This window comes from Podarcis muralis, chromosome 10 (assembly GCF_964188315.1).
Source record: "Podarcis muralis chromosome 10, rPodMur119.hap1.1, whole genome shotgun sequence".
Taxonomy (NCBI): Eukaryota; Metazoa; Chordata; class Lepidosauria; order Squamata; family Lacertidae; genus Podarcis; species Podarcis muralis.
In genome coordinates this window covers 63,416,039-63,430,135 of record NC_135664.1, presented here as the reverse complement: position 1 = coordinate 63,430,135, position 14,097 = coordinate 63,416,039, and the positions used below count along the sequence as shown (strand labels likewise).

Genomic DNA, 14,097 nt, shown 5'->3' with positions numbered 1-14,097 from the left:
CTGCTTTTTTTGTTCTGTTTTTTAAAAATCCAGCTAGTTTTTGAATTTGGGATGCTGGGTGCTACCAGACTAAAGTTTATTATGGGATGGGGTGCTCCTCGCGCATGTGAGATTTTTGTAGCATCCACACTATGTCATTATCGTGAGAATATCCGTCTGCATTTCCTCCCAATTTAATTCAGATTTACCCTTTCACCAGGGCAGGGTGGAAGAAATAAGCAAAAAAGCAAAACTGAAAAAGCCATGGTGCTAACAACCTGTTTGCGATATCTCAATAACTCATTTGCAAGTAAAGTCTGGGAGCTCCTTCTCTATTTTGTACTTAAAATTAAATTGAGGTTTGAGGAAGATGGCGGACTTGATGCCTCTTGTTGATGGTCTGTTGTCAGAGATAATTATGTGGTGCTTAACGATAGCCAGGCCATAAATCCTGGCTATCACATTCTCTCTTGGAAAACAGAGAGAACAGGGGTTTAACCTCTGATGCCTGGAAACGCTGCTTTTCATGCTGGAAGTCCAATAAGTTTCAAGGGACCCAACCGGGAGATGAGTAGAGAAGAGGAACCAAAATTGTGCCCAAACACCACATAATAGTCCTCAGGGTCAGTCCTTAGGGCATAAGGTCAGCAAAACCTTCCTTTTCAATATTACTTTTCAGGCTGTTATTAATTACGACTGAGCTGACCCATCTGTTGATTGAAATTTACACCTGGAATGTGTGCTGGCTGCCGGCTTAAGACGAGGCGATCCTTAAAAGGCTGAAAGCAAAACAAAATTTGCCAAAAGGAATTCAAAAATTGAAACCATACACATCACAGCCTGGAAGGATACAAAGACACAGCTCAACTCCAAAGGGATAATAAAGTGCAGTGAGGGCTGTTCAGGACTCCTGTTTAAGGTTCCACGTCCCCTTCCAGAATACTCCATTATAGTGGTACCTTGGTTCTCAAACTTAATCCGTTCCATAAGTCCGCTCTAAAACCAAAGCGTTCCAAAACCAAGGCACGCTTTCCCATAGGAAGTAATGCAAAATGGATTAATCCATTCCAGACCTTTAAAAACAACCCCTAAAACAGCAATTTAACATGACTTTTACTATCTAATGAGACCACTGAGCCATAAAATGAAAGCAATAAACAATGTACTGCAGTCACACAATCAATCAATCAGTAGCTGAACAGGGTTCCACACAGTCACACAAAAACGCAAAATAAATAGCAAAAACATACAGACCTCAGCGTAACACTCAAAACGGAAGTGTGGAACTCAAAACGGAAGTGTGGCACTCAAATTGGAAGCGTAACACTCAAAAGAGAGAATGTTTAGACTTCCAAAAAAAAGTTCGCAAACCAGAACACTTACTTCTGGGTTTGCAGTGTTTGGGTTCCAAGTTGTTTGAGTACCAAGGCGTTTGAGAACCAAGGCGTTTGAGAACCAAGGTACCACTGTATACCCGCTTCCAAGTTTTCGCTCACAACTATCTGTCAGGATTCTGAGGAAGGAACTGAAACTGTTTTCTTCACCCCTAAAAAGCCCTGAAGCTTAATTGCTCCAGAAGATGCAGCCTTCACATCACCCCCACCAAAACTGCAATGTTTACACATGTCCACGGCACTACAGTCTGACTCCATCTGCGTGCATCTTAAGGACAATGCTTTGCGCAGAGCAGAGAACTGCCACAGGCACTCCTGCTTTAGCAAACAACATACCTTGAAAGATTCGATCGCATGCTTTGTGGCTGCCTCCATACATCCAGTGGCGCAGTCATTTTGACAACCCTGCAAGAAACAAAAAGGCAACACGTTTTGAAGAATTTAAGCATATGTTCTAGGGACTCAAAAATGGGGAAAGGAAGTCAATTACCGCTTTGGGCAAGACTACCTGAGGGCTACAGTTTTCGCAGCTTGCCAGCGTACAAGACATCTTGTTCTGTGCCTTCGACTCTTTCTGACTCACAAGAGGATTGGCTAAATCCTACTTTGTGCCCAGCGCTAGGGACCCTGAGACCCCGAGGAACAACAGCACAATTGTTTCAAAATTAAAACCTGGACTTGGCAGCAGCCTGCAATTCTATCTGTTCAATCAATCATCCATACATTTATTTATTGACCTTTTTTAATGACCCCGCCCCGGCCCTTTCTCTAGGATGAAAAATCAAAACCAAATGCTAGTTGCGTTCTAAAGTGCAGCCCTGCACTCTTGACAGCAGCCTAGAACAGCAACTTGCAACTGGGGACAGGAAAGAAATTTGACTCAGCTCCCATTTAAAGGACAACTGACCTATTCCACACTTTCCAAAGCAATCTGCAGATTTAAAACACAGCGCCAGCCACTGAAATTCGCACTTGTGCAATTTTGCAATGCAGCTCCTCAGGGAAATAGCATACACATAAACTAGGGTAAAGTGTGCAAAAGAACGCATATATTAATGGGGAGGAGATTGAACTGGACAGAAATGGCAAAGCTGACAGCGAAATTAAGAGATACAAATGATGAAAAATGGAGGCCTTCCGTGGACTATTTTTAAAAAAATATTACAGTCAAATGAAATCATGGGCAGGATTTGAGATCAAAGCGGCAGAAGGAGGACAATAACATAATTGCAACAGAAAAAACTTTGTGCAATAGATAAAGATACAATGTCGTAGAAAATGTTTTGAGTAAATGGGGAAATGGGGGTGGGAAGTCAATTCATGAAATAATGTAACTATTTGATTCAAAGATTGTTGTGAAAACGTTTGAAAAAACTGATAAAAAAATTATACGGCAAAAAATTTAATGAATGAATCGCAAACGGATGTGTAAATCTGGAGAACTGAAGGTAAGACAAAGGGACGCGGGTGGTGCTGTGGGTTAAACCACAGAGCCTAGGACTTGCTGATCAGAAGGTCGGCGGTTCGAATCCCCACAATGGGGTGAGCTCCTGTTGCTCGGTCCCTGCTCCTGCCAACCTAGCAGTTCGAAAGCACGTCAAAGTGCAAGTAGATAAATAGGTACCGCTGCAGCGGGAAGGTAAACGGCGTTTCCGTGCGCTGCTCTGGTTCGCCAGAAGCGGCTTAGTCATACTGGCCACATGACCAGCTGTATGCCGGCTCCCTCGGCCAATAAAGCGAGATGAGTGCCACAACCCCAGAGTCAGTCACGACTGGACCTAATGGTCAGGGGTCCCTTTACCTTTACGTTTACCTGCAAGAATACCAGTGACTTAGCAATTCTCTCTTTTCCTAAGGATGGAGTGAATGTAACTCTGTTAACAGAACCAGCCTAGTCTCTGCATGTGTTTCTAAAATCCTGTGTGCATTTACTAGCACTAACAGGATTGTCACGATTTGCATATTGCCTTTCAGGTCAACTGGAGGTCAGGATGATTCAGAGGTGAGCAACTCAGCAACTGGAGTCTCCTGAAGGATCCAGCTGTCCATCAATCTTCCTTTGATATTCTATGCCATTCCTGGGTGACAACCAACCTTTCAAATGCAGCAGGAGATTAGGCAGCTTGGCAAAACGCCTGCAAGCAGAGTCCTCTGCAATGCAACAGATAATACAGCTCTTACCCCTCTTTAAGCCCCAAAGGAAAGGGAAGGGAGCATCAGGGTGTGCCCGGCAATCTCACCCACCCCACTCCCTGTTTGTGCAGAAAGCAAGAAAGAAAAAGCTTCACCTGGGAGTCTTAAATATGGTTGGTGTGCTGTATAGGGCTTAGCAGCTCACTAAAGCTGCCAGGGGTTGTTTCAGCCTAAGTTTCTGGGGAAAGACCTTTGCGCGTCAAGGACCCCCAAGACACCCCTGAATAAAAACATGCTCACACATCATTTTTGTTTTTGGCATAATTTTGGCCACAATTACAGTAAGTGAGCGGTTGCTTAGGCATTGGTTAGAGACAGTCTGTTCCCACTTGGAGGTAGGAACAGAACTGACAACCACACCTGCGCGGAAGTCAGTAAGGGTAAGCAATTTTGGGGAGAGAAGAAGCTGGGTTCCAGGCTCACGCCTCTCCCCAAATGTTCCCTGGGGCTCTTGCCTGGCCCTAGCCCTTTGCCAGGGATTCAGACAAAAGCATGGCGAGCCCCTGCATTCCTTTAACGGAATACCCTTGCAGCAGCAGCATTGAAGGGGCAGGCACAGCCAACCTCATCCCCTCCACCAACCAAAGAAATAACCAATGTCTAACTGCAACTTACAAGTTGTGACGATTTGCTACGCAGTAGGCAAAACCCAAATGGCACCAGCCAATCAGCCAAATGGTAAAATTCCTACCAGGCCCCTGCTCCAAAGCAAACGACCCCATGACAGGCATAGCAAGGTCAGTGCGAACAAACCCTAAATAAAGGGAGGGTAGGCGGGTGATCCGATGCACACAGCGAAAAGAAGAAGCTCAGCGCTGCACACAGGGACCTATATAGCACCCCCATCAATCAAATAAAATTGCAACAATCAATTTCCCCCAGCAACATTGGAGGTGCCCAATCAAATCCGCGGCCATCCAAACTAACCCGCCCAGCAACAGGGAATGTCATGGTTGCTCCCACCGCAACACGTGCTCTCCATGAAGGAGAACCCGCTTTGCCAGACAGCATGGCGGAATGTGCCCCATTGTGCAGGTGTCAGCTGGACACTGGTCTTCCAAAAAGCTCATCTGCAATGGTGTGAGTGATCGCCTTCAGAACAGTAGGAACAGTCCAGTCTGACCATTCTGCTCCATCAACCACAACGTTCTTATTACCTAGGACAAAGGATGTTTGCAAAGGGCTCAGTTGTGGGACCTACATTGGCTCCCAGTACATTTCTGAGCACAGTTCAAAGTGTTGGTGCTGACCTTTAAAGCCCTAAACAGCCTCAGGCCAATATACCTGAAGGAGCGTCTCCACCCCCATCGTTCACTGAGGTCCAGCTCCGAGGGCATTCTGGCAGTTCCCTCACTGCTAGAAGCAAGGTTACAGGGAACCAGGCAGAGGGCCTTTTCAGTAGTGGTGCCCGCCCTGTGGAACGCCCTCCCATCAGATGTCAAAGAAATAAACAACTGTCTGACTTTTAGAAGACATCTGAAGGCAGCCCTGTTTAGGGAAGTTCTTAACGTTTGATGTTTTATTGTGTTTTAATATTCTGTTGGAAGCTGTACAGAGTGGCTGGGGAAACCCATCCAGATGGACGGGGTATAAATAAATTTCTTATTCTTTTTCTTCTTCTTTGCAACGGAGAACCTTCCAACTTCCACCCATCGCTTCTAAAGCTAGAAAGCTCAGACCATGGGCAGTTCCTCTGCCTATGAACCTAGATCGCCGCTGCTAGCTAGAATAGACAAAACTGGTGTAGACCAGAGCTCGCCAACCTTCCTGGGCCAACGAGTCCCCCGGCAAACCAGAGAAATTGTCATGGGAACCACACACATGGACTGCAAGCAAGCACACACTACAATATACGTATTCTATTGGCTACAACAGAATGCCATGAAGCCTAATTGCAGCAGGGAGAGTGGCAGAAAAGAACATCCTATCAGAACCAGGGGAAGTCCCCAAGAGTGCATGTGAGCCTATGGGTGCCATGTTGGAGACCCCTGCTATAGCAGGGCAAACAATATGATTGGGTATAAGGCACCACCTCCTGGCGGTGGAGTGATAAAACTGCTAGCACATTTGCAAAGCTAAGCAGGGTCTGGTATGGTTTCAGATTGGATGGGGACTGCATGTTGAGATTCCTGCATTGCAGGGGTCAGCAAACTTTTTCAGCAGGGGGCCAGTCCACTGTCCCTCAGACCCTGTGGGGGGCCTGACTATATTGGGGGGAGGGGAAATGAACGAATTCCTATGCCCCACAAATAACCCAGAGTTGCATTTTAAATAAAAGGGCACATTCTACTCATGTAAAAACAGGCTGATTCCTGGACCGTCCATGGGCTGGATTTAAAAGGCGATTGGGCCGGATCTGGCCCCCGGGCCTTAGTTTGCCTACCCATGGACTACAGGACCCTGGGGGTCTATGATTCATATGTCTGCAGTAGCAAAATGGGAGCCCCTAGGTCAATGGCCACAGCCCAACTATTTCCTCCCCACACAAGTCAAGCAGCCCACGGGCAATCCAGAGGTCCATCACCTGTGCAAACAAATGCTAATTGCATTGAAGGCACATTTAATTAAAATGCAAAATAAAAGGAAGTAGAACTCCCATCACAGTGCTTTTGCAATGTTGCCTTCAAAGCTGGAGATTTTCAAAACAGCATTCGTGCTGCCATTTGCAATACAACATCCTTTTAAAAATTACTACAAACAGCAAGCTGTAGAAGAGCCATTTAAATATATATTTTTAAAAATAGAATTAATAGTGTTACTTCAGCCAGGAAGCGATGAAGAAGATTACTTGAAAAGTAATAACGGTACCCACTGGGGAGTTCGTGTTTTTTTCTTTTCTTAAAGAAATAAATAATCCGCTGCTATTTCATCAAGCAGAGAAAGTGATGTCGCTGAACGGCTGAGTCACTCAACTCTATTTTTAACACCAGCTGAAAAGGCTTGCAACTCCTCGTGACCTTTCTGAAAAAGGATCTGAAGAAGCCCAGGACTACATCCAGGTTACTGCAAAGCTAGACCCAGATGAATATCCTCCCCCCAATTCCATTTGACATAGAATGGGTGCAAAAATCCAGGGGGGAGGAATCCCAAACTGTGCAGTAAACTGATGGTGTTTTCTGTGAGATGCTAATTCAAGAGATCTATTTCCCCCTCACGTCAGCCCAGGGCTTGACTCTTGGGTGGAAAATGTCACTTTGGATCGAACGCCTACCTAACAGGGTTGGCGTGAGGATGAAATGAGGAGGGAGGAAACTGGGTATGCCACCTTGAATCAACACAGCAAAGGTGCTTTGAAGTTGAGAGAAAAGGTGAGGAGGATAGACGTTTATGGCATGGGGAAAGTAGATACAGAAAAAAAGCTTGTCTCCCTTTCTCAAAATATCAGAATTTGAGGACATTCAAAGAAGCTGAATGTTGGAAGATCCAGGAAGATAAAAGAAAAATCCTTCCTCATGCAGAGCAGTTAAACTACGGAACTCCCTCCCACAGGAAGCAATGATGGCCAACAACCTAAATGTAAAGGTAAAGAGACCCCTGACCGTTAGGTCCAGTCGTGACCGACTCTGGGGTTGCGGCGCTCATCTCGCTTTATTGGCCAAGGGAGCCGGCGTACAGCTTCCGGGTCATGTGGCCAGCATGACTAAGCCGCTTCTGGCGAACCAGAGCAGTGCACGGAAACGCCGTTTACCTTCCCGCCGGAGCGGTACCTATTTATCTACTTGCACGAGCGTGCTTTCAAACTGCTAGGTTGGCAGGAGCAGGGACCGAGCAATGGGAGCTCACCCCGTCAACCGCCAACAGTCTGATCGGCAAGCCCTAGGCTCTGTGGTCAACAACCTAGATGGCTTTAAAAGAGGATTAGACAGATTCACAGATGAGAGAGACCTATGGATAGCTATAAGATGCTGGAAACCTAGTGGAGCAGCAGTAAAACGGCGAGTGCCTTTGCAAAGCTAAGCAGGGGCCAGTATGGTTTCAAATCGGATGGGGGACCACGTGTTGAGATTGCAGGGACTTGGGCTAGATGACCCCTGGGGTCCCTGCAATTCTACGTTTCTATGAAAAACCACCTCACAATTTCTTCCATCTCTTCCTACCTCAGCCCATTTAATTAACAACGTCAAGAATGGATTACAGAATTATGCAATCCCTAAATCTTTACAAGCAGTCTCAGCAGTTATTCAGCACAGCAATTAAGTTAAGCAGACGAGGCCAGCCAAGAAAGTGTTGCCTTAGAGGAAATTAATATTGTTGTAAAGGGTTTCTTTTAGGGGTGGGTGGGTGGTGTTTAGGCTGTAAGGTGCCTGAGTCCCTTTAAATCCATTGGACCCAGCAAGGGTTAAAATTGAATGGGGGATTCCATTGTCGAATTCGACAAGGCAAGGGTCTAAGCATGGCCATTGGTCTGACAAAGGAAGCTGCTCTGTGCTGGAGGGCAAATGGCTGGGCCCACTCTCTCACCTGGCTGGAACTAAAGAAGACAAAAGCCAGCGAGATGGGTGGGTGAGCTAGGCTAGAGGCCGGCAGAGGGCAGAGAGGGAGAGCCATGCTTGATTTCTGCTAGAATTCAAGGCTGTGGCTATGGGAGAAACCCAACCTTCTGGGGTGTTAATGCTGTCAGCCCCTCCAGCGTAGGCTCAGGTTTTGTTGTTGTTGTTTAGTCGTTTAGTCGTGTCCAACTCTTCATGACCCCATGGACCAGAGCACACCAGGCACTCCTGTCTTCCACTGCCTCCCGCAGTTTGGTCAAACTCATGCTGGTAGCTTCGAGAACACTGTCCAACCATCTCGTCCCCTGTTGTCCCCTTCTCCTTGTGCCCTCAATCTTTCCCAACATCAGGGTCTTTTCCAGGGAGTCTTCTCTTCTCATGAGGTGGCCAAAATATTGGAGCCTCAGCTTCACGATCTGTCCTTCCAGTGAGCACTCAGGGCTGATTTCCTTCAGAATGGATCGGTTTGATCTTCTTGCAGTCCATGGGACTCTCAAAAGTCTCCTCCAGCACCATAATTCAAAATCATCAATTCTTCAGCCATCAGCCTTCTTTATGGTCCAGCTCTCACTTCCATACATCACTACTGGGAAAACCATGGCTTTAACTATACGGACCTTTGTTGGCAAGGTGATGTCTCTACTTTTTAAGATGCTGTCTAGGTTTGTCATTGCTTTTCTCAGGTTTTATAAATGTGCAAATAAATCATATATCCTAAAGACACACAACAATCTCCGCTGCCCCCCTCATTCCGAGGAACCCGAACCCTGCACAAGAGCCTGGTGGAACCCCTGGAATCTCGCACCGCTCCGAGATTGGGGTGGCATGCAAGAATATGTACGTTGCTTGTTATCTGCAAGTTGGAAGGAGGTGTGCAATTAGTGCAAGATTTTGTTTATTTTATCTAAAATTTTATTTTGGGAGGAAAATGGGAAAATCCCCTTTATCCAAAAATGGAATCGAAGGCAGTATACAAGGGAATTTAAAAATGCAAATGAGTTATGAAAAGCAAGCCAACAGTTATGGATAAAGCAATTTAACCAGTTAAAAAATACCATACTCTTAAAATGCCTGGGCAAATACAGTAAATCCAATACTGAAAAAGGATGTGGTGTCAGCTCCAAGCCAAAATGGCAGATAGAGGTTCTGTTTTGGCGACTGCAACCTTGGTTTAAGGAGCCATTTGGCACTAGCTTATAATATCTGAGTTTCTAACACTGGACTCCTCAGGGGACTTTGCACAGCAGCTTTATGGCAGAGGTTAAAAAGCCACAAACCAGTGGCTCAGAATTCCCGTGGCCCTGGAAATCAGATGATCACAAATCCCAGGCCACTGCCTGCTATAAAGCAGTACCCAGAGCGGCCAGCCTGCCCTGAGTCCTTGCTGGTTTTTGGAGGACTCAGGAGCTTAGGTCAGGGATGTTGCCTTGGATGCACAGAGGGACAGATGCAAAGCAGTTGCTGTTTTTACTTGGAATTCCAGCACCGTGTGGCGAAGACGGTGTCTCCTGCCGAATGTCTCCAGCTGAAATATACCTCTTAACACTTAGGTCATGGGGCCTGTTTTCTGAAAACTCGTGCATTGGTTGTCCTCCTTTGACATCCGCATCACTTGCTTTGGAATTGCTGGTGACAAGTCGGTGGCGGCAGCGGCAGAGAGAACGAAGTGGCCATTTCCACTTTCCTGAACCGGAGAACAGAGCCTCTAAGTGTCTCTTTTGTTGACCTGCTTGTCAGACCCGGCATTAATCCATTTGCTTAACAACTGCATTGTTTGCCAGTGTGACAACAGGGGCAAAAACAGCCACTATATTAAAGCTGCTCGCTGCATCCTGTTGGCCTATAAATCTCACTTCCTATATGCAGATAATTCTCTCTTTGTACCACAGGGCGACAAACAAGACACGCTCCTCCTCTCTTAACAATTCAGAACAAGAAACAAAAAGGCAATAAGGACCAGGAGTCTTTTGTTGACACTAAGACTGAACTCAGGTACAAGCTGCCTCTGAACATGCACAAGTGTTTGTGCAAAAGGATGCACACTTGTTGACTTGTGAAGCTCAGGCACACAGACAGCACACTTGTTGAATGTTTGTTGTTGTTTAGTTGTTTAGTCGTGTCCGACTCTTCGTGACCCCCTGGACCAGAGCACGCCAGGCACTCCTGTCTTCCACTGCCTCCCGCAGTTTGCTCAAACTCATGCTGGTAGCTTCGAGAACACTGTCCAACCATCTCATCCTCTGTCATTTCCCTTCTCCTTGTGCCCTCAATCGTTCCCAACATCAGGGTCTTTTCCAGGGAGTCTTCTCTTCTCATGAGGTGGCCAAAGTATTGGAGTCTCAGCTTCAGGTTCTGTCCTTCCAGTGAGCACTCAGAGCTGATTTCCTTCAGAATGGATAGGTTTGATCTTCTTGCAGTCCATGGGACTCTCAAGAGTCTCCTCCAGCAGCATAATTCAAAAGCATCAATTCTTCGGCGATCAGCCTTCTTTATGGTCCAGCTCTGACTTCCATACATCACTACCGGGAGTTGAATGTTACATGGGAACAACAGCCCATAGGAACATAAGGACACTGACTTATTCTGAGGTTCGGGAGAGGAAGGGAGGAGAGAGGAAACAGGATTAATGCAGAGAGGAGATGGCTGTCGATGGCTACTAGCCATGACACCTATGCTCTGCATCCATGGCTGGAGAAATAAATGCTTCTCAGTACCAACTGCTGGAAGTCACAAGAGGTGAGGGTGCTCTTGAGATCAGATCTTGCTTGTGAGCTTCCAACAGCCATCTGGATGGCCGCTGTGTGAACAGGATGCTAGACTGGACAAGCAACTGGCCTGATCCAGTGGATTTTTCTTATGTTCTTATGACTCCACCAGAACTGGTAGGGAGGAACTACTTCTGCAGTGTACTTCTGCCTCTGAGCATGTTGACATGACCCCTTATTCATCGGCTGCCCTGTTTGGGCAACAATTATGTCGTCACTTAATCGGCTGAGTTTGCTATTAGAAGGAAAGATATGATCATCAATAACAACAAATGCAATGTTCGGAGCAGCTATCAGGGCAGATCTCCACCTTCCCTCCGTAAAGATTCGGGTTTATATTTAAAGATAATAAAAGAGTCGAAGTTGCAAGCACAGTCCTACCACCATTAAAATTCCAGGGCAGCAAAACGTCTTGTACCCAGGAGTATTGTTTGCAATACACCTGTCAGAGGCAGGTGAGGGACGGATTTATGATCATTCCAGGCTGGGTAGCTCATGCAACCAGCCAAGCACGCAAATCCATGGAGCGTGAAGTCAAACAAGAATGGCTGTGCAGAGATGCCGAGAGCCCGTCTTCGTGGACCAGACTGCTGTGTTTATTCTGCTAGAATGATCCTTCCAAAAAGAGTTAAATTTTTATTGCTGTGGGAGAGGAGGCCATAAACAAAATGGAATGGCTGGATTTATGTCTGCAATAACCTAACAGGAAGCTTGACTGGGTAGCTACTCCCTGCTCTGCCCTAGCACTAAAAGGGCCCCTGTTGCAAATGCATCTCGGCTCACAGAGCGAGCAAGTGTGTTTTGAAATAGGATAGGGCTAGCTTCAGCCTCTCAAGTAAACAAACCTAGAATCGTGGTGCACCAATGTGTTTTAAGAAGGCAATAAATCCTATGCAAGTTTCCTTGGGAGTTGTGATCAGTGGGGCTTAGTTGCAGGTGAAAGCAGTGTTTGAAATTCGCCAGGCACATTTTGCTCCTGGCTTTCGGCTACTTGCAACCAAGTGAAGATGACCGGGTGCCAGGATGCTGCCTGTGACGTCTCCACCATCTAGAGGAGCATGCCTGGCGATCCTTGGATCTTGACTGCTTTCACACGCAAGCAAATCATCCTGTAGAATTCTAACTGTAATATTTTATCTGCACAATCAGAATGAATTTCAGGAACCAAAACGTCATACTATAAAATATGGCTTTTGAGCTGTCTGGCCCCAAAATGGCAACTAGACACTCCATTTTGGCGACTGTAACTCTGGTTGAAGGAGCCATTTGGTGCCTAGCTTATATGCCTGAGTTTCTAACACTGGTTCAGTGGGGCTTAGTTGCAGGTGAAATTTCCTAAGCAACCATGTTTGGCCCATCTCCCTTTTGTAGTTAAGGGACAATTTCTTCTGTAAGGCTCAGGGCCTTGGTGGATCAGACTGAGTTCAGCAAACAAGAACAGGAGCAACCAGTGGAAACTCCTTCAGCAATTTCCCCATCCCTCCACTGCCTTGCTAAGCATGACTCAGTGGTCAAGTCTGGGTGAGTTTTCTACAAGCCGCATCTATGGGGTTCACTGGAAAAATTATTCCTATGCGCCTGACTCACATGGTGAAATGTACCCTGGGCACCAATGGAGAAGTGTACTAAATCAGGGGTGGGCAATCTGAGGCCTGTGATCCCATTTCATTTGACCTTTGACCCCATGTGGGTGACAACGAGGAAGAGAGTAAAGTGTGGGATCACACCCGCCTCTAGCTCTGCCCCTACCCAGTTTCAGCTCCAGACCCACCTGCCATGCGGCCCTTGACAGATGATTCCAAGGCAATGTGGCCCTGGCAGAAAAAGGTCACCCTGAATCATCAGGTGCTTACTGGGGTTTCCCCCTTCAAAAATCACACACCACAGCCAAAAAAGACTTAGCCCTGGCAGACCAGGCAACCATCTTATGCCCAAAGCACTATTTGATCTTGCATTTAAATTCTGTGTACGAACAGTAAGCATCAAAGGAAGGCAACTCTGAGATTCTAGAACGTAGGGCATCAAATGCAGAAAGACATGGATGTGCTAAGATTTTTTAAATCAGATAAGACAAGCTAGTGAAAACCTTTGATTATCCCCAAACACTGTTTTCGCTGGATTGATGTGGGAAAGGAGAAGGAGACGCACTTATCTTTCAGATAAGCAAAGCCAGTGCGTTTTCATTTTCAGCCGCATATGGCAATATTTGCCAAAGTCCTTCTAATGGAGGAAAGTCAATTTAACCTCTAATAAAAATAATGGCTTATTTAAGAGGATGAGCGCCCTGCGTTTTACTCCATCGCCTGGTTTCTTAATGGATACTTTTGCGAGACAAAGCAATTAATTCCAAGGAAACTGGTACTTCCTGGTCCTTGTATAACTGAGACAGGATTCTTGGATTTGCAAGGGCAGAGACTCAGCTGGGGTAGTCATGTAAATAAGACAACTGCTATCATTTCTGAGTAAGCAGTCATAATAAGAGAGAGAAACTGACTTCAATTTGACAGGCATGGTTTTAGCTTGTCATTTTTCATAATTGTGTGATTGTTTAATATTTTCAGGAGGGTTCCAAATTTATTTTGTCAGCACCTCTGAATTTCTGGATGAGAGCAACGACGCTTAGCATTCAAACAGCAGTTTTCCAAGGGCTCAGAGTCCTTTGATATACGCTGGATACTTTCAGACGAAACACTAAACCATGGTTTAGCGCTATGTCAACAATTCTAGCCTCCAGACAGATTTTCATGCACCTCCTCCTCTTAAGTGCCCAGCAAGACTTCAGAAGCGTTTGTAAAACAAAACGACCTTCCCCATCTTGATGCTCTCCAAACGTTCTGGACTACAACTCCCATGATTTGTAGTTGCCAGCCAAAGCATCTGTGCCTCATGTATGCAGAGGCAGCCATGGTTTTGAGACTCACGTCTCCAATGGCGGACTTTAAGGTTCAAGCACACACACACAAAATCAAGTACAGTACATTCCCACAATCCTAAAATCTCCCTCACCTCTCCAAAAACCTAGTGTCTATTCTGCTGAAAATCCATTTGTGTACCTTGCGTTTCATGCAACCCTGCAGTCATAAGGAGAAACACATGAAGCACAGCCATTCAGCTTATGGACACAGATCAGGGCTGTGGTTCTCTAAATAGAATACTGGAATCATAGAATTGGAGCCCAACCCTCTGCAATGCAGGAATCTTTTGCCCACTGTGGGGTTCAAACCCAGAACCCTGAGATTAAGAGTCCCACGCTCTACCAGCTGAGCTATCCCAAAT

General features: G+C 46.1%; 1 protein-coding gene across 2 annotated transcripts in view; it reads right to left on the bottom strand.

Annotated features, from left to right (window-relative positions):
* BCAT1 (branched chain amino acid transaminase 1) overlaps positions 1 to 14,097 on the bottom strand; it is a 60,153-nt gene that overhangs the window by 39,364 nt on the left and 6,692 nt on the right. For both annotated transcript variants that reach the window (XM_028745710.2, XM_077935286.1), the window contains exon 2: positions 1,710 to 1,778. In XM_028745710.2, the coding sequence (XP_028601543.1) occupies positions 1,710 to 1,778 (69 nt within the window). The remainder of the gene's footprint in view (positions 1 to 1,709; positions 1,779 to 14,097) is intronic.